We start from the raw sequence: 23,998 nt of genomic DNA, 5'->3' as shown, positions 1-23,998 counted from the left end.
GCCCCCTACGACCCCAATGAGGATTAAGTGGTGTATAGATGATGGATGGATGGATGGATGGATGGATTATTTTGTTTGCAAATAGTGAAGAAATAAAACTAATTTTCATACTTATGATAACACAAAAAATATGTGACATGAAAGTCCTCTCAGGCTTTTGATGCTGCAGGTGCAGATGGAGTGAGTGTGTGAGTGCCGTACCATGTCGCTGATCTGCACGTGGCCGTAACTAAAGACGATGGCGTTGGGGGGGTTCCCCACTGGAAGCATGACCCCGAATGACACGCACATGGTGGACGGGATCAAAGTGTGGAGGGGGTTGATGTGCAGCGTCTCTGACTGGATAGAGGAGAACAAAGAGGGACAAAAAGACAAAAAGAAGACACGAGGAGAGATAGCAAGAGTGATGAAATAAGGGAGTAAAAGGAGAGAATATGAAAAAGATAATCTCGGGGAGGGGGGCAGAAAGAAGAGGCAGTACCAAGACAAGACAGAAAATGAAAGAAGCAGTGAAGCAAAGGAGAAATCAGGAAAGGTTAATAAAGGAAGAACAGACAACAGAGAAAGGGAGGAATAAGGTGAAGAGGAAAATGGGAGGAAGAAGAGAATAAAATGGATTAGTTTTTTTTAAACTTTTGTAGCAATATGCATGGCCTGACATTTTTCAAAAGAGGTTTCTCTGTGACCAGTATGGGATTATGAACTAGCAAGCAAAGTCAAAGTACTTCTGCTATTTGATGTAAATCTCGACAGGTGTGCTTTTTTAGATTAAATTCTCCAGTGCTGCAGAATAGTTAAATAGTCAGATTACAGGTAATGTAAACTCTTTAAATGAACTATTTAATGCTTTGTGAAATGCATGTTTGCATAAAGGCTGAGAATTGAATGTAGAAGTGCCAAAAACTGCAGGTGTCTGAACGGCCACTTGATGCTGACTGCAAAAGTGAGTCAATCATAGAACCACTGTTAAAACGCCAAACTTTATAGCCAAGGTAAACATGTTTACAGGCTGGTACAAAGAATGGTTTTGGCCTCTACAGCTAATTTCCTATTCATGACAACTGTATGAGGTTTGGATTTTTATATAACTCATCCCTTTAAATTGTATTAAAGCTAAAAGTTAATTAAGGTTAGTTAATTTATCAAAGCTGCTCCCATTGAATTTCCAACTCGCAAGATCTTAGTCCCAATGCAATCCTCTGCACTTCATCTGTTTCACTCCACTGACATCTGTATTTGGTAAACTGACTGGAATTGTGTTCTGCTGCACCAAACGTTAGCATTGTGTTGTACATTGTATATTTTTACAAGAAAGAGTATAAGGAACACCACCTGTTTCAACCTTTGCATTGCTCAATGCATTGAGTTATGTAACAGTTATTTAACAGGCGATTTTTTTTTTTTTGCACCACCTGGTAACAATGAATAAATTCAAAATGTTTCATACAGTGGGTACGGAAAGTATTCAGACCCCTTGAAATTTTTCACTCTGTCATTGCAGCCATTTGCCAAAATCAAAAAAGTTCATTTTATTTCTCTTTAATGTACACTCAGCAGCCCATCTTGACAGAAAAAAAAACAGAAATGTAGAAATTTTTGCAAATTTATTAAAAAAGAAAAACTGAAATATCACATGGTCATAAGTATTCAGACCCTGTGCTCAGTATTGAGTAGAAGCACCCTTTTCAACTAGTACAGCCATGAGTCTTCTTGGGAATGACGCAACAAGTTTTTTACACCTGGATTTGGGGATCCTCTGCCATTCTTCCTTGCAGATCCTCTCCAGTTCTGTCAGGTTGGATGGTGAACGTTGGTGGACAGCCATTTTGAGGTCTCTCCAGAGATGCTCAATTGGGTTTAGGTCAGGGCTCTGGCTGGGCCAGTCAAGAACAGTCACAGAGTTGTTCTGATGCCACTCCTGTGTTATTTTAGCTGTGTGCTTAGGGTCATTGTCCTGTTGAAAGGTGAACCTTCGGCCCAGTCTGAGCTCCTGAGCACTCTGGAAGAGGTTTTCCTCCAGGATATCTCGGTACTTGGCCGCATTCATCCTTCCTTCAATTGCAACCAGTCGTCCTGTCCCTGCAGCTGAAAAACACCCCCACAACATGATGCTCCCATCACCATGTTTCACTGTAGGGATTGTATTGGGCAGGTGATGAGCAGTGCCTGCTTTTCTCCACACATACCGCTTAGAATTAACACCGAAAAGTTCAATCTTGGTCTCATCAGACCAGAGAATCTTATTCTGATAGTCTGGGAGTCTTTCATGTGTTTTTTGGCAAACTCTATGCGGGCTTTCATGTGTCTTGCACTGAGGAGAGGCTTCCGTCGGGCCACTCTGCCATAAAGCCCCGACTGGTGGAGGGCTGCAGTGATAGTTGACTTTGTGGAACTTTCTCCTATCTCCCGACTGCATCTCTGGAGCTCAGCCACAGTGATCTTTGGGTTCTTCTTTACCTCTCTCACCAAGGCTCTTCTCCCACCATTGCTCAGTTTGGCTGGACGGCCAGGTCTAGGAAGGGTTGTGGTCGTCCCAAACTTCTTCCATTTGAGGATTATGGAGGCCACTGTGCTCTTAGGAACCTTGAGTGCTGCAGAAATTCTTTTGTAACCTTGGCAAGATCTGTGCTGCCACAATTCTGTCTCTGAGCTCCTTGGGCAGTTCCTTCGACCTCATGATTCTCATTTGCTCTGACATGCACTGTGAGCTGTAAGGTCTTATATAAACAGGTGTGTGCCTTTCCTAATCAAGTCCAATCAGTTTAATTAAACACAGCTGGACTCCAATAAAGAAGCAGAACCATCTCGAGGAGGATCAGAAGAAATGGACAGCATGTGAGTTAAATATGAATGTCGCTGCAAAGGGTCTGAATACTTATGACCATGTGATATTTCAGTTTTTCTTTTTTAATAAATTTGCAAAATTTTCTACATTTCAGTTTTTTTCTGTCAAGATGGGATGCTGAGTGTACATTAATGAGAAATAAAATGAACTTTTTTGATTTTAGCAAATGGCTGCAATGATGCAGAGAGTGAAAAACTTCAAGGGGTCTGAATACTTTCTGTACCCACTGTACAAAAAGGTATGAAATGTGAGATAATCATTCTGGTTTTATGCAATATTTATATAATATGTAGATAGAAATCAAGTATTTGACAATGCAGTTTGTGCTTTTATCTCCTCTATAGTGTCTGTCACATTACAGGGAGATAAAAATGTGTAGAAGCTCCAAGTAAACACTCAGTTCATGCTTCAGTTTATTTGCGTACATTAAGGATAGTGATGCGGCTCAATACACAGTCTCATCTTTACTACTCCCTCACCTTTTATCTGATATCTTTCATCCTGAATAGCAAAGACCTGCTTTTAAATGCCATGTGTGAAGGAGAGTGTGTCGTACCAGTGCTGACAGGATGGGCAGGAAAACGGTGAGAGTTGCTGGGTTCGAGGCAAACTCGGTGACCGCTGAGACCAGCAGGCAGGCCAGCAGGGTGACTGCCCAGGGAGGAAGACCACTCATGGGCTCCAGCTGTCTGCCAATCCACACTGACAGGCCCGACACCTGCACACACACAGCATGAATGAGCATCCCAGAGATTACAGTCGGTCGCTAATGTTCATGCTGCGATCACATCTACAGTACTCTGGCCTTTGCTGTCTACATCGCATTTCTATTAACCCACTGAGGTCCATGTTTCACTATATTTTACAGGGATGTACTGCAGATGTACACTTTCTAGCCTTTATCACAAAAATGTTTTGAATCTGAGTTTAAATCCAATTACTTACTGTACATTTATTTATGTTACTTTAAGACAGATCTGCTTTGCTTTAATCCTGACATGGTGTTAGGAGTTTGGAACAGATTATGGCAAGTTCCACCTTCATATCCATCATTCAGTACATTTGAAATAGACCAGTTATCCATGACATGGATAACTGTACATGTGGTTTAGGTTAATAATATCTGTTGTGTTTTTGTCTATTGTGACTGATGAGGTGGAGTTATCTTCCTTGTCTATTAGTGCTGTCTGCTTACACAGTAAAAGACTGTAAATTAAACAGTGTGCTCTAACCCACCTTTTTGCACTCTGCTTCTAAACTAGTTTATATCCGGTTATGTTAACAGAGATAGCAGATAAATCAGAGGGCAGAACACTATTACAAGAACAAAGCCAGAACCATTACCTTGCAGCCAGCCGCCAGTGCATAGCCTCCTCCCACCAGGATGACGATCTCCCACGGCATCAGTCTCTGGAAGTCCTTCCAGGTGATCATGGGAGCCAGAGGGTCAGACTCTGAGTCATCATCTGATCGTTTAAAACCACAGAGAAGATGTCATTATAGGAGGAACATCTGGGATTCCTGTTCACAAGAATTAAACTGGTACCGTATTCCTGACTGTAAAACAATTTTTAATTTATACATTTTGATATTTTTCACATCATCACCATTTTAATTGTGTGCATTGTACATAAGTATGATAGAGACCTTTTAGGAAGACTTTACTTTGCAGGTGGAGGATTTCATAACTATGTCCTATTAGCATCCAAAAAACAAACTGATTACAGGAAAATTATGAACCTAAGTAAATGTATATTTATCATTCATCCATTATTCTCTAAATAATATGTTTTTGCTTGCGTCTTTTTCCATTAAAGCTTTTTTTTTTGCTGTGTATAAACTCAGTTATCTAGGTCATGCAAGTGATTAATACCAAATAACTGTACTGGTTAACACTATATTCTATTTGATTAATAGAAAAGAACCAAAAAGGAGAGTTCTGATCAGGAAATGTCTTCAAAATGATTGTTAATTTACAAAAAACAGTCCATTAAGTAAAGAATTAAATTAAGTACAGGTAAGACATCAGGCTACGTAACACTTAACTACAAAATAAATAGTTACTGGATAAAATTTTGAGTGTGCATCTCTCTCTAAGTCTTAAACATCATTAACTGAGGAGACATAGTTTGCATTGACTTCCATATGTGAACTACATATGTGTGTCAGGGTTAGGGTCTTTTAGGTTTTGGTGTTTTGAGGTTCGAGTCAGTATTAAACCATATTGTGCTGAGCAGCGTGAAAGTGTAAAATACAACAATTGTAAGTTTCCCAGTTTATTTCCCAGTATTTTTCAAAACATGACACAACCGTAGAAAACCAGTGTCTCAAGTTGAACTGTTATTGTCTGACCCAGTGAACCTCACAGACAGTAAATCAACCTCTTGAGGCTGGTGATGCAAACAAAGGCCTCTGGAAAGAACAACAGTTTGGAGCATGTCTATTTGTCACAATCTGTGGCATTATATTTTGTCAGTAAAAATTAAAAGCACCAATATGAAGTGTTTCTCTGTTGTTAAATTAATCCAGCCGTAGGTGATATTTTTCAGTTTCTGTTGCTGATTAAAGCTTCTATGACGATGTGAGCAGACAATACCAGTAAATCTATGAATGGTAACAAAGCTGGATCTGCAGGGCAAAATAACTTTACTGACAAGATACCCCAAATGTTGAACAACTGCCAACTCCAAGAGTGCATAACTCTGACCTGAGTTTCTACAGCTGGAGGAGGAGGAGGAGGAGAAGGGTCTCCTGGCAGGGATGAGGAAGAGCAGAAAGCCCAGAAGGACAGACACTGTTGCATCGGTTCTGTAGCCTTTCCTGGGAGGGAAAACAGATGTAAAACATATGCAAAAAATGTACACTACTGTTCAAAAGTTTGGGGTCATCCAGGCAATTTCATGTTGTCCATGAAAACTCACATTTATCCATGTGCAAACATAACTGAACAAGGGTTTTCTAATCATCAATGAGCCTTTCAACACCATTAGCTAACACAATGTAGCATTAGAACACAGGAGTGATGGTTGCTGGAAATGTTCCTCTGTACCCCTATGGAGATATTCTATTAAAAATCAGCCGTTTCAAGATAGAATAGTCATTTACCACATTATTAATGTCTAGGCTGGATTTATCATTCGCTTAATGATATCTTCATTGAAAACAGCTTTTCTTTCAAAAATAAGGACATTTTAAAGTGACTCCAAACTTTTGAACAGTAGTGTAATTCTCTTAAAGTGTGTTTATTGAGATGCCATAAAGTTCAGTGTAAAGTGTGTGTGTGTGTGACATGCTGCAGACAGCATTAGTTACTGAAACCCGTGCTACAGACAGTGAGGCCACCAGTCACTAACACTTCTCTTTCTGTGGTTGTATCGCAACATTTTAAATACTAACTTTTCAAAGAGAGACGTCCAACCGGGCACGAAACCAGGCTCTCTGGTGAACCACAGCAGAGTCATCAGGATGAAGAAAACACCGGTCACCACCTCTGGATAGCTGCAAACCACAAGAATGCGTCAGCAATGATTACAGGATGATTGTGCCACAATATCACATCTGAGTGTGACAGTTTGATATATACATAAACTGTGCACACAGGCCTTGAACTGGACCTGATCACATCTTCTCCTCAGGCTAAATAATCACATGAAAGTTTTGGAGTTTATTTCACAAAAGCTCTCAGACAGGTGTTCTGTAAATCAGTGAAAAGTGTCTGCAGCTGACTATCGTGTGTTTATACAAGAAATGTAAAAATGTACATGTATGCAAAACTGAATTTTTCCATGAATTTCTCTAGCAAGAACCTCTAAAGACTCTGTTGTGTTGATGTTGGTTTTCAGTCTGGTTTCCACTGCAGTTAGGCTGAAAAACACCTGAAGACGGTACTCTATCCTCTCCAGCTAGGGATGGGCATCGTTAAGATTTTAATGGTACTGCTACTTTTACTGACACCGCCTATCGGTGCAGTGTTTAACTGTATTCTTATTGGTACTTTTTGATTATTTTTGTTGATTTTTTTGTTTTCTAAAGAGAAAATAACTAAACAAATTAAGAACTGAATAAATATTACTTCATTTTCTTGATCGTATTTAGACATTAATGTGGTGATGGGATGATCAGAGAGTCAATAACAGTCAGGAAAGCTTGAAAAAGAAGTCCACACACACCTGATGGGCCCCAATTTTGCATACTCCTCATGGATCCTCCTCTCTGACAGCATCTCTCTCCTGGTTTTGCGTTTCTTACTCAGTGAGCATGTTTCTCTGAAGCTGAACACACAGTAACAACAACATCAACCACGCGGTGACACACTCGTTCTGTTATTTCTAACCTGCAGCCACGGGACACTAAACAGCACTACAGCAGCATCCAGACAGAGGGATTACCGTGAGTCCATAATAACAACATGTAGAGAGATGTACAAGGAGGAGGCAAATCACTGTAATCACACACCTGCAGATGATCCTCACTAGAACAACTAGAAGCACAGTAGGTCACAATCTGGACAAGTCACACCAACACCGTTACTCACTTGCAGCCCAGGAAGAGGAAGTGCAGCCACAGCCAGGTGAGGACCAGCATGATGATGGCGATGGGGAAGCTGAAGATGAACCATGTGCCGAAGTTGATCACCTTCGCATCTGGATAACGACTAGAAAGAGAGACAGAGTTAGTTTAGGATCTGTGTCTGTCTGTCTTTAGCACAGAACTCATTTATCATTTGCTAACAGCCACATTTATTTGATGTTAAAGGGGAACTTCGGTTTTTTTCAACCTGGGGTCTGTTTTCATATGTCTTTTCATACATGTGAGTGATGGAGAAATGAGTTTTCGACATAGCTCCAGTATTTACCAGGCAGGCAGCTTAGCAGCTCAGCTAGCGATAAGTATGGGGCAACTGAATACTTTCTGTACCCACTGTATGTTAGCACATGGATAAAAGTGTGAGTTTTCACAAAAAATGTGAAATTATCCAGGTGACCTCAAACGTTCGTACGACGTGAATCTTAGTGTATGTATATAGTTGGTAAATTGCACTAGCAATTTGAATTCTCTGGTTTCACTCAAACGTTCCACATTTGGAGCAACAGGAGCCACAAGAAATGAGGAATGTGGGGATATAAACCATCAAAGCCACTGTCAGAGGAAAGCAAAGTGAGAAATGTTTGTATGGATGAAAATAAGCTTATTGTGTTCTCTTGTACAAAGAAAATATAGTGAACACCATGAACTCAAATAGCTATGTGTGCAGTCTATCAGCTTCAGCACTTTGAGCTCAAACAGAAAACTTCTCAGTCTCCAGTCGCGCCATTCAAAGCTTTATAGGGGCTAAAGTGTGTTTGCTCCCACATGCTCTACTGCCTCCCTGCTGTATGGATAGTAACCGGGGTAAAGGTGAAAGAAAACGATGATCATATGTCTGCTGCAGAAACTACTCTGATGTCCCTTCACAAGGCTCTAGGCATCCATAAAGCTCATTTCTGCATTGCACGGGGAAATAAATAATCAAAAGAAAATGTGAGCCAAAGAAAACGTATGGAGAAACAAATCGAAATCTAATTTAGTCTAAATCCAATTAAAAATATGCTTCAGAAACAGTGAGGCAATCAATACTAGTAAATGCAAAGGTATGTGCCCTACAACTTGCTGTTTGTGTCCAACATCAGGCTGGTGTCAGAAGATGATGTATTATGTGGGCAAAAAGCAATTATTTTCTCTATGTAGTTAAAAAGCATAAACAAGAATAAATGAAATGGTCACTAAAAAGGTAGAAATTAAACACCGAAAGTGCAGTTCACATAAAGTTAACAAAAACAAGTAAGAAAAAGTCTGGAGTGAGCCATTTTAATTCTTTCCACACAGTGAGGCTGCACTTAGAAGCAGTGGTACTTTAGGTGAAATGCTAACATCGGCATGGAAACAAGGTGATGTTGGTGCAATGTTTAATACGTTCAGTTAAAGCTTATAAACATGCTAGTATTTGGTGATTATCCAAGCAACCAAATTACTGAACAATACATTTTTGACCTGATGATGGAGCTACTTGAAAACGTAGGGGTCAAGTCATTGGGTTTCAACCTCTGGGGACCATGCAGTAAATTCTATAACTACGTATCTACTCATAACACAATAAACAAGAAAAGCACTCAGAGAGTGCAGTACTCCGCCAAGGATGCTCAGTCGTTGTATGATTTCGAATGAAAATCTCTAATAAATAATTACCTTGTGGTGAGCACTGGCATGTGTATGTTATGTTCAGAATCTGAATCACGTGACCTAAAGAAAATAATCTGTTTGCATTCAGCTAAAATTGTCACCATCAAATCTGAATTTGCTGTCTGCTACCAAGACCCATCAAACACCAGATCCTGTTCACGGTCAAGATGCTAAAACAGTTTCTGAGATAGAACTGCTGCATTTTAAAACATAGACTCCGGCTCGTACCAGCATGTTTTGCATAGAAGAGGGTATTCAAAATCATATAATTACTGATAAATAAGGTGTAAGGAAGAGGACAACATAAGTTATCTGTTTCCTCACAGTGCTTGGTATTCATGTGTCTTAACTGAACATACAAAGTCAAGCTGTTTTCTTGTTGTACAAGCATGGACTCAAACCCGTGGACCAACTGAGCTGAACAAACATAAACACAAACCTATTTACCAGAAGAATTTATGAATTAAAGGAGGTGACCCCAGGCTGGTTTTGTGCTAAAATAATACAAAGACGTTCAAGTGCACCAGTTTTACATGCAACTGGACTTAAATTCAAACTTCAATGTACATTGTTAAGATTTTCTTATTCACCGCTTGCCTGATTGTTGCTCCCGTTAACATCACATTAGGATTACAACTACTACCTCACACACAAACCCACGTATCCACAGAATCAAAACCTGACCTTTGCCCAACAGGCTGCGACATGAAGGAGGCCATTCTGCCGGGCTTAAAGCAGCGGCCGGAGGAAATCGGCTCTGTCAGGACTGCAGAGGCTGATTAGTTTGAATTCAGACCCCATGTGGCACCCAGACACTGAGCGAACATAGACTGTTTCTGTCCAACCAACACAGCAGCCAAGAAATCAATCAAGCTGGAAATGTGCTTTAGATGGTGTCTACATTTCTCCCAAGCTAAAAAAAAAAAAGACAAAAGACCAAAATGCTATGCTAATGCTAATTCAGAACAGTTTGAAAAGCTGCTTAAAGAATATTTTCTTTTTGGCCTCTTTATTATGCAGTGACAGTGGAGAGGGAGTGAAAAATTGAGAAAAGAGGATAAGGGAATCACAGCTTATGGTCTCTATCCAACGATCAAACCAGGGACTAACTGCTCAGGACATTTGCATTATTGTGAAATGTTAATTAACCACTCAGCTACAGGGTCGCCCTAAGTAACTTTAGTATTCATTTTACTGTCAGCGAATGGCAAATTTTTATTTAATGTACACTAAAAGTCAAAAGTTTGGACACACCTTCTAATTTAGTGTTTTTTCTTTACTTTCATGACTGTTTACATTGTAGATTCTCACTGAAGGCATCAAAACTATGAATGAACACATCTGGAATTGTGTAGTAAAGAAAAAAAGTGTAAAATAAGTCAAAATATGTTTTATATTTTAGATTCTTCAAAATAGCCACCCTTTGCTTTGATTACTGCTTTACACACTCTTGATATTCTCTGGATGAGCTTCATGAGGTCGAACCTGAAATGGTTTTCAGTCCACAGGTGTTCCTTGTCAAGGTTCATTTGTGGAATTTCTTGCTTTCTTAATGGGGTTGGGACCATCAGTTGTGTTGTTCAGAAGTCAGGTTGGTACACAGTTGACAGCCCTATTTGACAACTGTTAGAATCCATATTATGGAAAGAACCAATCAGATAAGAGAAACAACAGTCCATCATTACTTTCAGAACTGAAGGTCAGTCAGTCTAGAAAATTGCAAAACTTTGAATGTATCCCCAAGAGCAGTCACAAAAACCATCCAGCTCTATGACCAAACTGTTTCACATGAGGACCGCCCCAGGAAAGGAAGACCAAGAGTCTCCTCTGCTGCTGAGGAGAAGTTCATCCGAGTCTCCAGCCTCAGAAATGGAAAGTTAACAGCAGCTCAGATTAGAGCCCAGATAAATGCCACACAGAGTTCTAGTAGCAGACACATCTCTACATCAACTGTTCAGAGGAGACTGACCAATCAGGCCTTTATGGTCAAATAGCTGCTAAGAATCCACTACTAAGGAAAAGCAACAGCAGAAGAGATTAGTTTGGGCCAAGAAACACCAGGAATGGACATTAGACCAGTGGAGATCTGTGCTTTGGTCTGATGAGTCCAAATTTGAGATCTTTGGTTCCACCAGCCGTGTCTTTGTGAGACCAGAAAAGGTGAATGGATGGTCTCTACATGCATGGTTCCCATCATAAAGCATGGAGGAGGAGGTGTGATGGTGTGGGGGTGCTTTGCTGGTGACACTGTTGGGGATTTATTCAAAATTGAAGGATACTGAACCAGCATGGCTACACAGCATCCTGCAGCGACATGACATCCCATCCAGTTTGTGTTTAGTTGGACCATCATTTATTTTTCAACAGTACAATGACCCCAAACACACCTCCAGGCTGTGGAAGGACTATCTGACCAAGAAGGAGATGATGGAGTGCTGCATCAGATGACCTCCACAGTCACCTGACCTAAACCCAGTCCAGATGGTTTGGGATGAGACTGACCACAGAGTGAAGAAAAAAGAACCAAGGACTCAGCATCTCTGAAACTCCTTCAAGACTGTTGGAAAACCATTTCAGGTTCTACCTCATAAAGCTCATCCAGAGAATACCAAGAGTGTGTGAAGCAGTAATCAAAGCAAAGGGTGGCTATTTGGAAGAATCTAAAATATTAAACATATTTTGACTAATTTCACACTTTTTTCTTTACTACATAATTCCAGATGCGTTCATTCATAGTCTTGATGCCTTCAGTGAGAATCTACAATGTAAACAGTCATGAAAACAAATAAAAACCATTAAATGAGAAGCTGTGTCCACACTCTTGACTGGTAGTGTACAAACATGTGCTTGTGTGTTTGTACTTACGTGTTAAACTGCTCAGCAAAGATGAGGTTGGTTGATGTCCCGGTGATGGTGATAAGTCCTCCGATGGTGGCAGCGTAGGTGATGCTGAGTGACAGGCATTTACAGATCATGTGATCCCTCTTGGTGGGATACTGAGAGTCTCTCCTCATCTTCACCCGCTTCACATTTGGGATTTCAATGGCAACCTAGGGAAGACAAAAAGAGCATTGTTGATAAATGGAAATGGTAATCTGAACTGACTCTAACTGGTAAGGAATGGGGGCTGTTTCTCATTCTTATTTTTACCAATCTTACTGTCACAGACCGGCCTCACTAATCTCTTCAATAATGTGTTACTAACCTGTGGCAGATGTCCGTTGGTGTGTGTTATAAAATCCTGACTGGAGATCGGTTTCAGACCCAAACCATTGACCTCACCAGTCTGTGCCTGAGAGCAGGACAAAGACATACAGATAAACGGTGATTCCACTCACTGTACATGGATTTTTCTGCTGTGCTGCTAACTTTCCGACTTCTTTTTCACACACAAAAGAAGCTTTGACATGTCTCACCTCACTTAGTGTAGAGAGCTCCTGTTTGGTGCAGTCATTGCTGGAGAAAGAAGAGAACAGAAAATTAAAGTGCCAATCTCGGAGATCTCAAAGACCGCTTTATTCTCTCCGTTGGTATGCATGGCAATAGCTGGTCGTTTCAGGTGAGTTTTTGAGCATTATTTTGCAACGATTCAAACACCTGGGCCACGTCTCCACAAAAACATTCTTTGTTCAGCATTAGCAACTTGCAATACTAAAAGAGGAAACAACAGTACGTCTCTTCACTCACAGGTGGGTTAAAGTCAAGTCTATGGTGTTAGCGCCAGCAGAAGGATGACTGCTGGCTGAAGGAACATGCTTTGTTAACTCTACATGACATGAGCGTAATGGCAACACACATTTTCACCATTGTGACATTGGTTGATATTGACTTGACAGACTTTATGTAAAAGAAAATCTCCACAAATGCCCCTTTGAGTTAATAAGCATAGCTGCCAGAGGAGATTTGCATTATTACAACAGCAGCAAGCTCTTGCTAGGAATACAGACAGTGAAGAAACGCATCTGTTCGACTGAAATTTAAAATTTAATTGGAAAAAATGCAAACAGAGGAAAATGCTCATTTGGTCTGATTAGTCTTCAGCCACACTTAATCGATCCAGTCTATGAAAATTGTAGTAGTACAAGCCAGATTTGTCAGCTAATGCACATTCACATTGTTTGCATGTGAAGTATAGCAGCAGACCCATATTCTCGAAATGAAACTCCTTAGTTTACTGAACTCAGTAATTTACAGCAAATTTACACAATCCTTTTCTGAAAGTTGAAAGAAATTGTATGGATGACAGAAGCCTCTCCAGACCAACAGCTCTAGTTGGAAGTGACCAAGACCATGGCACACACTGAGAATTGGTAAATTTAAGAAGTAGGAAAATTAAAAAATGCCATACCACATATACTACTGTTGAAAAGTCTGGGGTCACGCAGGCAATTTCATGTTTTCCATTAAAACTCACACTTTTATTCATATGCTAACATAACTGCACAAGGGTTTTCTAATCATCAATCAGCCTTTCAGCACCATTAGCTAACACAATGTAGCATTAGAACACAGGAGTGATGGTTGCTGGAAATGTTCCTCTGTACCCCTATGGAGGTATTTCATTAAAAATCAGACGTTTACAGCTAGAATAGTCATTTACCACATTAACAATGTCTACACTGGATTTATCATTCATTTAATGTTATCTTCATTGAAAAAAACTGCTTTTCTTTTAAAAATAAGGACATTTCTAAGTGACCCCAAACTTTTGAACGGTAGTGTACATATTGCACATACAGTATGTTCACACAAAACATACACACATACCTGTTGTTGCGATACAGCAGCTCTAACTGGTTCTTGTCCAGACTCTCTTCTTTGCCAGAAACGCCTGCAGACAAAACAATCATCATCACAGTGCAGAAGAAGAACTGCTTCAGAAAGATAAGAGTTATTCTGCTACAGCTGCACTTCATCCCAGTTATATATCCACAGTCTCATGTGTTGCGATAAACATGTTTAATGTCAGAGTTTTTGCAGGGAAGACATAATAATTCAGTGTGGGCAACAGAGCTTATCACCATCTTTTGGGGTAGAATCACAAACCTAGTTGTACTTATGTGATTGCATGATTAGTTGTGTCTGCGGTTGCTTGGATACAAAACCTGTTGCTTCAAATCAAGGTTAAACATCCAGCTTAAAAATCTCTATTTCTTTTAGAATGTTGGTCTGTTTTGAGAGGGGCATTTTTTCCGGTGTAGTGCCAAAGCCAGACGTACCACTGTCCTCCTCAGGGGCCTCTCCTGTCTCAGAGTCATCATGACTGTCAGCCAGACCGGTGCAGATCAGCTGCTGCAGGACGGCCTCCGCTATGGGCATCACCATGGCTGTGGTGGACGTGTTGCTGAGCCACATGGACAGAAACACTGTGCAGCACATGAAGCCCAGCACCAGCCTGGACAAGACAGAAAGAAATAAGAGGGATGCTGATCAATATGTATGTTTGTGTTTGACATTTCTGTGGATAAAAAAGCCTGTGAGCTCTAAAACTTGTGGTCAGTCCTCACTTCATTAATCTCAACTAAGCACCAGTATTTAGTGTGTACATATCTGTAAGCTTACTATGTTAAGGTTAGTGTAAATGCGTGAAAAGGTTCGTGTGATACTCACATGCCAGGCTTTGCTCCTGCAATCATCACCATGCGCAGAGCGATGCGTTTGTGCAGGTTCCACTTCTCTATGGAGGCCGCCAGACAGATGACTCCCATCAGCAGCAGAGTGGTGTCTTTACAGTACTCTGCTGCCACCTGAACACACACAGGCACGAAAATGTCTCTTCTATTTCATACGAGGAGCTCAGATCACTTCACATGATGTAAACAGTTTTATGAACCTGCTGATGGGATGAAAACAAAACAAGAGCGAAGGAGACAGGAGGAAGTGATGGGGCCTTTCTGCTTCTCCCTCCTTCACCCACTTCACCCTCCCTCGTTTGGATCAACACTTACAGTTTGCCATTTGTTCTTCTTAATCTGCTCTACTTCCCACCCGCAGGGTTCATGGCCCTGCAAGGTTGTATAAGCCCACGTCGCCTCACCTCTCACCTAAAACCGGCTGCATTTCCTCCACTGTTTTACCCACAGCTACATCTTTCTCTGGCATTTTCATTTACTTAAAACAGTAACAAAACTACCCAGCCCACTGTCAGGATGCATAAATTGTCATATGACAGTAATGATTATTGCTAGATTCTAGTTGGGGCCTCTGCCACACTGTTGTATGTCTCTACAGTATTCGCTCCAACATGAAAAAGCCAAAGAAACTGGCAGTAAGAAAGAAACTACATGGATGGAGCCCAGATTCCTCAAGTGCCATGATGAATATAAATTCTATGTAAAAATGGGAAACATGTAGGAATATGTCCAGGAACTAACACCTACTTTACAGAGAGCATTCGAGTTCTTATCCCATCCGAAGGAGCTGCAGACTGGTAAAGAGAATTAGTTGAGGAAAGGATTAAAATACTGAAATGCTCAGTGCTGACTCATGTAAACTGTAGTGGCAAGACTGGCTTAACAAACACATAATAACTGTTGCACATGCAGTAAACAGACTATCCTCTACATCATCTAGTTCTTTAGAATCTTAGTTAATGATGCTCATCTCGAAACCCAGTTAATCAGCGATAATTTTGCTTTAGAGCCAAAAATTCAATGCATCAGTTATGTCTTTGATCTGAAGAAACACTTGATTTTGTTAAATACAATAAGGTACTGTATGGAAACTTTAATCAGATTAAATGAGGCCTAAGTTTGAACTATTGCTGTTACAGTTAACTCTTGAGTAGCATTAGATGAAGATTGAACCTCTGCTGTTAATTAGCAGCATTTAGGCATACAGCTGAAAAGGGAGAATTCAGGAAAAAACTGAGAAAACCATAATAGACTGAAAATGTTGCATAAAGCTCTCTGCTGGCATATTTAGGGCCCACCATCACAAGCGGCTTACAGCGGCGTTAACAGGCAGCTTTGTCACTGTTTGTCAATGTGATTTGATCACATGAGGCATACAGCTCACTTTTTATGTAATGCTAATAATAAAAGTGAAAAAGAGAAAAGTGAGTTTATTAGAGAGGTAACTAAGTTAATGGTGTCAAAAAGGGAGTAAATCCAATCAAAGGCAAAGCAACACAACGCGGTCTGGTAGCAGTGTTAATTGTAGTGTGAGATGCTGGGTGTGGCATGTGTGATTATATGTAATTAAGTAAGAGAAAACACTGATGAATATTATCAGGTCATCATGAAACCTTTACAGTTGAGTGACGGCACCTCTCGTTTACACAGACATGTAAGAGGATAGCTATTACTGTATCATGAAAACCTCATGGAAACTCAGACACTCCCGTCGAATAGTTTGGAGTCACTTAGAAATGTCCTTATCTTTGAAATAAAAGTATTTTTTCAATGAAGATAACATTAAATGAATGATGAATCCAGTCTAGACATTGTTAATGTGGTAAATGACTATTCTAGTTGTAAATGTCTGATTTTTAATGGAGTATCTCCATAGGGGTAGAGAGGAACATTTCCAGCAACCATCACTCCTGTGTTCTAATGCTACATTGTGTTAGCTAATGGTGTTGAAAGGCTCACTGATGATTAGAAAACCCTTGTGCAGTTATGCTAGCTCTTTAACATCCTCACCAAGAAAAAAGCAATGAAAAAAATATTTCTTTATATTTATTATCTTTTTGGGGCACTAATAACATCAATCATTTTTTTTATGAAGAGACTCAGTGGTTTTTAAAATAAGGACCTCTACCAAACGGTTGAGAAAAATTATTTGACCCTTTTAAATCTTTTTTTTCTACATTTCAAATGACTCAGTTGTGTTCGGCAACTCCTTAGGCACTATAATATGTCAAAAGTATTACTTTACCTTTGAAAATCACAGCAAACAGAGGCCTCATGTGACGAGTGATTTTGCTTGTGCTAACTTCCAGTGAGCAGACTAACTTGCTCTGCATGCTATTTCAAAACACACGGACATCTACTGCACTTTCTTGTTTTAGTATAATGTACCTCAGAGTGGTACGTACATGTAGTGCAAAACACACCTTCAGTACAACAGATAACCTCAGCAAAAACAAGGTGTCACAGTCCAACAGGTCAACATGGGCCTGCCTTATTTGAAAAGAAGCTCACATCGACGGCCGACACTGTTGCCAACTCCTCAGTAAGGAAAGTCGCTGTTGGCTGTCCAAAAAGTCACTAGAAGTCGCTAAATGACGTCATCGCCTAATTTGCATATTTCCCAGTTTGCATGTAATTGTAATCAACGTTATAGGAGAAAGGAATAACGTTGTGGAATAGACCAAAAAGTGAGTATAAAACAATCAAAATATGTTTTTGTACAAGAGGCTAAATGCAGTGGTTTGTTTTAGCATGACAGTGAAGAAACATTTTCGTTTATATCCCACTCCGTAAGTCTGGATGGGATCTGTGGTGACTTTCTGCCGTCTGGCCGCAGAGTGATGTGGGTCTCCCTCTCCCCTCACTGGGACTGCTGCGGGTTACTGGACTGACAGCCTGTGCTCTGGGAGGGGGAGAAGCTCACAGCAGCACCTGCTGCTTGTTGAAGACAGTAACTGCAGAATGAGCCGAGTTTTTCTATTAGAGTCTCCAAAACGGCAGAAAAAGTCGCTAGATTTGTCGCTAGTCGCTTTTGACAAAAAAAAGTCGCTAGGAGCTTTGAAAAGTCGCTAGATTTAGCGAGAAAGTCGCTAAGTTGGCAACACTGACGGCCGATGTGATCCCAGTCTCTTAACTTCCAGCTTTTCCTCCAAAGACATTGAGGAAAATGGACATGAAAGCAAATAATCCACCTCGTTCGTGCTAACGCCCGCCATAGCTTAACCTTTTCTCGCTGCGTCAAAGGCCTGTGGGCTGACTGAAGTTAGCCCAAATGATCAGTAAATCACGGGGGCGGGACATGACACCTGTCAATCATTTACAAGAACGAAATGAATGAAAGCCAACGCTGTGTTAACTGGCTGCTATTGGTCAAAAGTCAGTGGCCTGTGGGCTGACTGAAGTTAGCCCAAATGATCAGTAAATCACGGGGCGGGACATGACACCTGTCAATCACTTACAAGAACGAAATGAATGAAAGCGGACTGTATCTGCTGGGGCTGTAAAAAACAAGCCCATTTGGAGATACTCTATGTTTTTCTTTTGACTGATTGGTGCTGTTGCTACCTTTGTTTTCACCAACAATCTGTTGTAAGTTACTTGAAAAATAATTTTCTCATCTTTTTTGTGTTGGCCTGGGAGGGCTTAGCCCTGTTAGCCCATTTATACCAGCCGTCCCTGGACACAAGTGCCACAATTTGTGTTAAATTTGAACACATAGAAACTTGTTTTATTTAGCGTGACTTACACTTTATGACAACATCAATATTTGAAATATAGAGTGTTTAACAACTGTATTAGACCACTACTTAGTGTAAGGTGTTTGCCACCGTTGTCCTAAATTAACCATATTGCGAAATACCAAAATATATTTCTATGTTTCTGTGAAGGTTAATCTGCCAGTATGTGCAAGCTGCTAAAATATAATTCCTGTTGTTTTCTATGAATTTTAAAATTTATTATTTTACAAAAAAGCAGAAAAAAAATACTTAGGCACATTATTATTTTTTGATTGAGATGCCAAATTACAGTTATTTACTTGCATTCCTGAACAGAAGAAACTGTTTTAGTGGTTGTTCTTGATCAGTTTCTGACTTCTGGGAGAATTCCAGTGTGCTGGCTCAAATTTGGGTATATACACGAGATTTCAGCTTGAAATTCCTCACTCCTGTTTAAAATGGTCAAGCTAAGGGAGCTCACTGAGAAAGACAGAGTTGGAATTAAAGTCCTTCATGATGCTGGATGGTCTTTCAGACAAATTGGGAAAGACATAAAGTGTCGAATGTCCGAGTGGCATAGTGAATGAAGAGATGTTTAAAAGCATCTACTCGCAGTTCTTCCCTCAGGGAGATTCAACTATGTACGCGCATTTCCTGTTTGGAGCCTTTGACACCCACAATAATGGATCAGTCAGCTGACTTCATGTCAGGACAGTCCAAGTATGCCTTGGACTTGACTGCAGAGACTGAAACTTAGAAAATGCGCCAAGGAAGAGGCTGAAAACGAAAGTTACCTGAAGCAGATGTCAGACACCTCCAGATTTGAAGTATTAGAGACAGAAGGAAGACCACTGCTGATCTTCAAGCTGCTTCTAGATCGCAATCTAAGAAAGTCTCCAGAATGACCATAAGCAGATGACTGAAGAAACAAGTCTTAAAGGGAAGAATAACTGCTAAGAAGCCATTACTGACACCGACAAACATCCAAAATCGCCTAAAATTTGCCAGGGAGCACAAATACTGGACAGTAGATGACTGGAAAAAGGTACTCTGGATGGACCAGTCCAAGTTTAAACTCTTCAGTCAGCATCGTCATGTTTATGTCTACAGAAAAGCTGGAGCTCATTTTTAAGCTAGATGTTAAATCTCTACCGTGTTTCACCCACAGTGAAACACGGTAGAGATTTCATTATGGTATGAGGTTCCATTTCCAGCAAATTAGTTAAAATGGATGGTATCACGAAGAATAAGGTCTACGATAACATCTTGGTTCATCATGGAATCCCTTCTGAATTGAACCTGATTGGTTGTGGGCTTATAAACCAAGAAGATAATGACCCCAAGCAGACTTCAAAGCTGTGCTGAGTCTATCGAACCAAGAAAAAGGAATCTGAAGTACAGGAACTGATGGCCAAGTTAAAGTCCAGACTTGAATCCTAATGAACAGACCTGGGATTTAGTGAATTCAAAAATAGATCACAAAAAAGTTTTATCCAAAGCAAGTCTCTGAGAATTATCATGTTTTGAAGCTTTCTTTTCAATGTATTTTAAAAGCCTTTTAATGATAGCTGTTAGTATATCCAGCTGTACTCACCTATGGGAACTGCCAATTCTGCAAATTCATCATTTCCAATTATGAAAATTTTTGTTAAAAAAATACAGAATTCAATGTATAGTATACAGAATGGCTCCTTGAATGTACATCTACTTGATGTAAAAGTTTATGACTGTTCATAGCAAAGGCACTCAAAATTCAATGCAGCATTATCCAAAAACTTTTCGTAGTACATATTTAATTGTACCGATATTTTGGTGATTTCAAATGCTGTTTGCTGTGTTTGGAAGAATAGTCTACAATAATCCCCCTTGCTGGGGTTCTTGCAAACTCATAATAGGAAATTTTCTGTAAGCTCTGAGGTTTCAGGTTGTGACATGTTTGCTGAAATTTTAAGAAATAACAAAGGAAATGGATTTGTCAGTGGACAGTAAACAACATGTTGTTGAACGGATTTGTCTTCACAATACCTAAATATCTGACTAAAGTGCCTTATCTTTTCATTACACCTTTATATTCCTATGTTACATTTTCTGCTGGTTAGCTTGTTAAGCGGTTAGACTTGGTGGTGGCTACTTTTTGCCACTCAAATTTGGCCCCATTAATCACACTGATATCAAAAATGACTGTAAATGGAAACAGCTTTTTGCTATTTGTCTCAAAAATTTCAAATTAGCTCTGTTAGCATTAGAAACTCAATGTATCAACTCAAGTGGAATTTAAACAATTATTTCAGCCTCTGGGAATTGAAACTATAAACAGACAGATGGACAGGCAGATGGACTCACCTCGCTTGACTTCAGTACTCCAAAGAGCGGGTAGAGGAACGCTGGGACCAGAGCAGCAGCACCCAAAGGAACAGCCTCGGACACCCAGTAGACTGCCGTCACCATCAACACGTATGCACAACATGCCTCCTGCAAACAAGAAAACACACAATGTCTTAGACTTACACACAACAGAGAGACAGAAGCAACTTCAGACCTGTATAATAACCGTGTCAACCTTTTCGGCTTTAAACATTCAGTATATACAAACACATCCATGTGTACTCGCATAAACACACATATTACTAATTTTAGTCTTTGTAGTAAGCCATGTGCTTATCCTGTGTTTTCTACTTAGAATCCAACTGGGCTGCACACACACTCACACTGATGTTGCATTAATCTGGCTATGGTTATATAATATCGACATACCAGCCTTCTATGCCACTCTGTCGCAACAGCAGCTAAACTAAAGAGTAATCTCATGACATTTGTTAAGACCTCATGGAAATTAGTTTCATTAAACTTCACTAACCATAGCTGACACCCACAATGGAGAAAAGTATAATTCCCTCATTCACAAGCTTCATGTCAGGACAGTTTCAGTCTAAATATAGCCTGAGTGTGTCTGTCCTGTCACTGATATGCACAGCGCTGCTACAAATGTTTTTAACAAAGGCTGTTAATGTAAGACTTGGACAGTGTTTTGCTTAGTGGTACCCCCCACGTTAGTATCAGACGTAAGCAGTTCCCGCCATGGTCTCATGCTGCGTGAGCCTGTAGTACTTTTACGTAAGAAGAACATTCAGTGTAACATCTTGCCAATAACAGGTCAGCTAATCTCATATTAATAAACCCAGAGGGGGGAGAATTAATCACAGGCCTCCAGCTTGTTCAGACTTGTCCAAACCTCACAGCCATTCAAACCATGGACTTTGTAGAAATCAATTACTCTATAAATCACCGGCTTAATGTCACACAGAAACCTGTGTAAACTAACTAGTTTTCTGCTCAGTGTTATTTAAATTATGTTACAAAGATTATTGGATTTCCTTTCATAAAGTCACTAGAAATAATGAATTGTTTTTTTCCTTGCTCTGAGAAATACAGACTTGAGCAGGAACAGCTGAATCATGTAGAGTCACCTGAAAAAATAAACACATCTTATGGTCAGTGCTGACCTTTTCAATATATTTAAAGAAGCACTTGATCCTCTTTAAAACAGTGGCTATAAACAAAGGTGATACATTTAAACAAATGACACATTAAACTGACATTGGATGGATGGATGGATGGATTGATGGATGGATGGATGGATGGATGGATGGATGGATGGATGGATGGATGGATGGATGGATGGATGCTGTCTCTGCTAGTGAAGTTTGTGGTGCCATCACACCAGTATCTAAAGATCTCTCTAAGGCCTTCAGAACAACGGTGGTGTAGATTCCAAACAACTGTCAGTTTATCCAGGACTCTCTGCTGCTGCAAATTGCAACTGTTGGTGTCAGAGTGCTGCATCTAGAATCAGAAAGATACTACAAACATCTGACCTGCATGGAAGGCATGACAGGAAAGATCTTTTGCTCTTCCAGGTCTTTTGGAATGATGTGCTCTGGACGGGCAAATCAAAGATAGGGCTGTTTGGCCACAGCATCAATAACACAGAGACAGCTGCTGGGAGAAAAACCTCAAAGCAAATGAAGCTTCACTCCCTCAGGCACCAGACAGCGTGTAGTCAATGATTCAACTATGAATTCTGCATCAAATCAAAGGCTGCTTGAAAATAATGTAAAGCCAGCTGTCCAAAAATCAAAACGGATCCACCACGGAATTCCTTGAAAACTTGTTTTGTAACTGTTAGAGCAGCTGACATAACTTTTACAGTGAAATCTGCAGGAAGCAGGCATTTGTAATTTGAACATTTAGCCTCAGGTTAAAGTTCCATGTTTTGTATCCGGGAAGTTGTAAGCATGACTAATTGTGTGATCACGACTTCAACTAAAAAAATTGTCCTTGAGAACATGGATGGTGATTATAAAAGATTGTCATATGATCTTTTGGCTGCATTGCAATCCTCATGACATGTAGTTAGACTAGTTGAAACAGGCAGTACATGCAAGAAAATTCTCAAACATCTTGCAGCAGAAGGCAACTCTTTTATTGTGGGCAGTCTAAGGTACACCTGTGCACTAATCAAGGCGTCTAATCAGCATCTTGATATGGCACACCTGTGAGGTGGGATGGATTATCTCAGCAAAGGAGAAGTGCTCACTATCACAGATTTAGACAGATTTGTGAACAATATTTGAGAGAAATGGTGATATTATGTATGTGGAAATAGTTTTAGATCTTTGAGTTCATCTCATAAAAAATGGGAGCAAAAACAAAAGTGTTGCGTTTATATTTTTGTTGAGCGTATTTATGTGACAGATCAGTTCATTGTTGACTGCCACAAATGCACCAATGTCAGACTAAAAATAGTTGGCCTCATCAAGTAGGTAAATCAGAAGAACCTACTGCAAGTCTTACTTCTCTCTCTGAAAGGACTAAAAAATATAAACTTTTTTCTGCCCTTTGTTGTTGTTAAATCAAAGAAATGCAAAATTCTGAACCACACAGTAAATGCTTTGTCATTTAAATCGCCATCCTTGGACACAGCAGACAGGGTTGCAAAATGATGCAAATTTAAGTGAATCCACATATTTAAACTGAATTTAAAACAAACAAATCAGACAGAAAAATGGTAAATAACTAAATAGTTTGCAAAATGTCCTCAACATAATTCAGAAACACTTTAATATACAGGGACGGCAGATCCTTTATGGGATAAACACATGATAATATGGTAGAGGAAAGAGGACAAAACTAAGTTATCATATACAAAATTGTTTGTTTTGGGATTTTTTTCTTGAATCTTAGATTTATAGTGATATATTAGATCAATAGAAAATTACTGAAATGAAACCCCATAAGAAGTTTAGAGGGAAAAATCCCAGAAGCCGTAAAGTTTAGAAATTATTGTTTTAATCTTCAGCATTAAAAGCTTGTTATATACATTACCGTTGAATAGTTTGGGGTCACATAGAAATGTCCTTATTTGTGAAAGAAAAGCAGCTTAAAAAAAGCACATTAAATAAATGAATCATAAATCCAGTGTAGATATTGTTAATGTGGTAAATGGCTATTCTAGCTGGAAACGGCTGATTTTTAATGGAATATCTCCATAGGGGTACAGAGGAACATTTCCAGCAACCATCACT

At 39.8% G+C, this 23,998-nt stretch overlaps 1 protein-coding gene across 1 annotated transcript in view; it reads right to left on the bottom strand.

The window, feature by feature from the left end:
- Positions 1-23,998, bottom strand: part of slc13a4 (solute carrier family 13 member 4) — a 35,503-nt gene that overhangs the window by 3,869 nt on the left and 7,636 nt on the right. Inside the window, exons 2-15 of the mRNA XM_022220214.2 lie at positions 20,757-20,885; positions 14,675-14,811; positions 14,284-14,459; positions 13,832-13,895; positions 12,481-12,520; positions 12,270-12,356; positions 11,930-12,114; positions 7,380-7,499; positions 7,015-7,116; positions 6,242-6,343; positions 5,553-5,665; positions 4,190-4,311; positions 3,402-3,563; positions 202-339 (exon numbers count right to left, since the gene is read on the bottom strand). Coding sequence (XP_022075906.1) covers positions 202-339; positions 3,402-3,563; positions 4,190-4,311; positions 5,553-5,665; positions 6,242-6,343; positions 7,015-7,116; positions 7,380-7,499; positions 11,930-12,114; positions 12,270-12,356; positions 12,481-12,520; positions 13,832-13,895; positions 14,284-14,459; positions 14,675-14,811; positions 20,757-20,885 — 1,677 coding nt within the window. The remainder of the gene's footprint in view (positions 1-201; positions 340-3,401; positions 3,564-4,189; positions 4,312-5,552; positions 5,666-6,241; positions 6,344-7,014; positions 7,117-7,379; positions 7,500-11,929; positions 12,115-12,269; positions 12,357-12,480; positions 12,521-13,831; positions 13,896-14,283; positions 14,460-14,674; positions 14,812-20,756; positions 20,886-23,998) is intronic.

The sequence above is a fragment of the Acanthochromis polyacanthus genome, chromosome 1 (genome assembly GCF_021347895.1).
Source record: "Acanthochromis polyacanthus isolate Apoly-LR-REF ecotype Palm Island chromosome 1, KAUST_Apoly_ChrSc, whole genome shotgun sequence".
Classification (NCBI taxonomy): Eukaryota; Metazoa; Chordata; class Actinopteri; family Pomacentridae; genus Acanthochromis; species Acanthochromis polyacanthus.
Note: the sequence above shows the minus strand (reverse complement) of the source record. Positions and strands in the feature narration are given on the sequence as shown.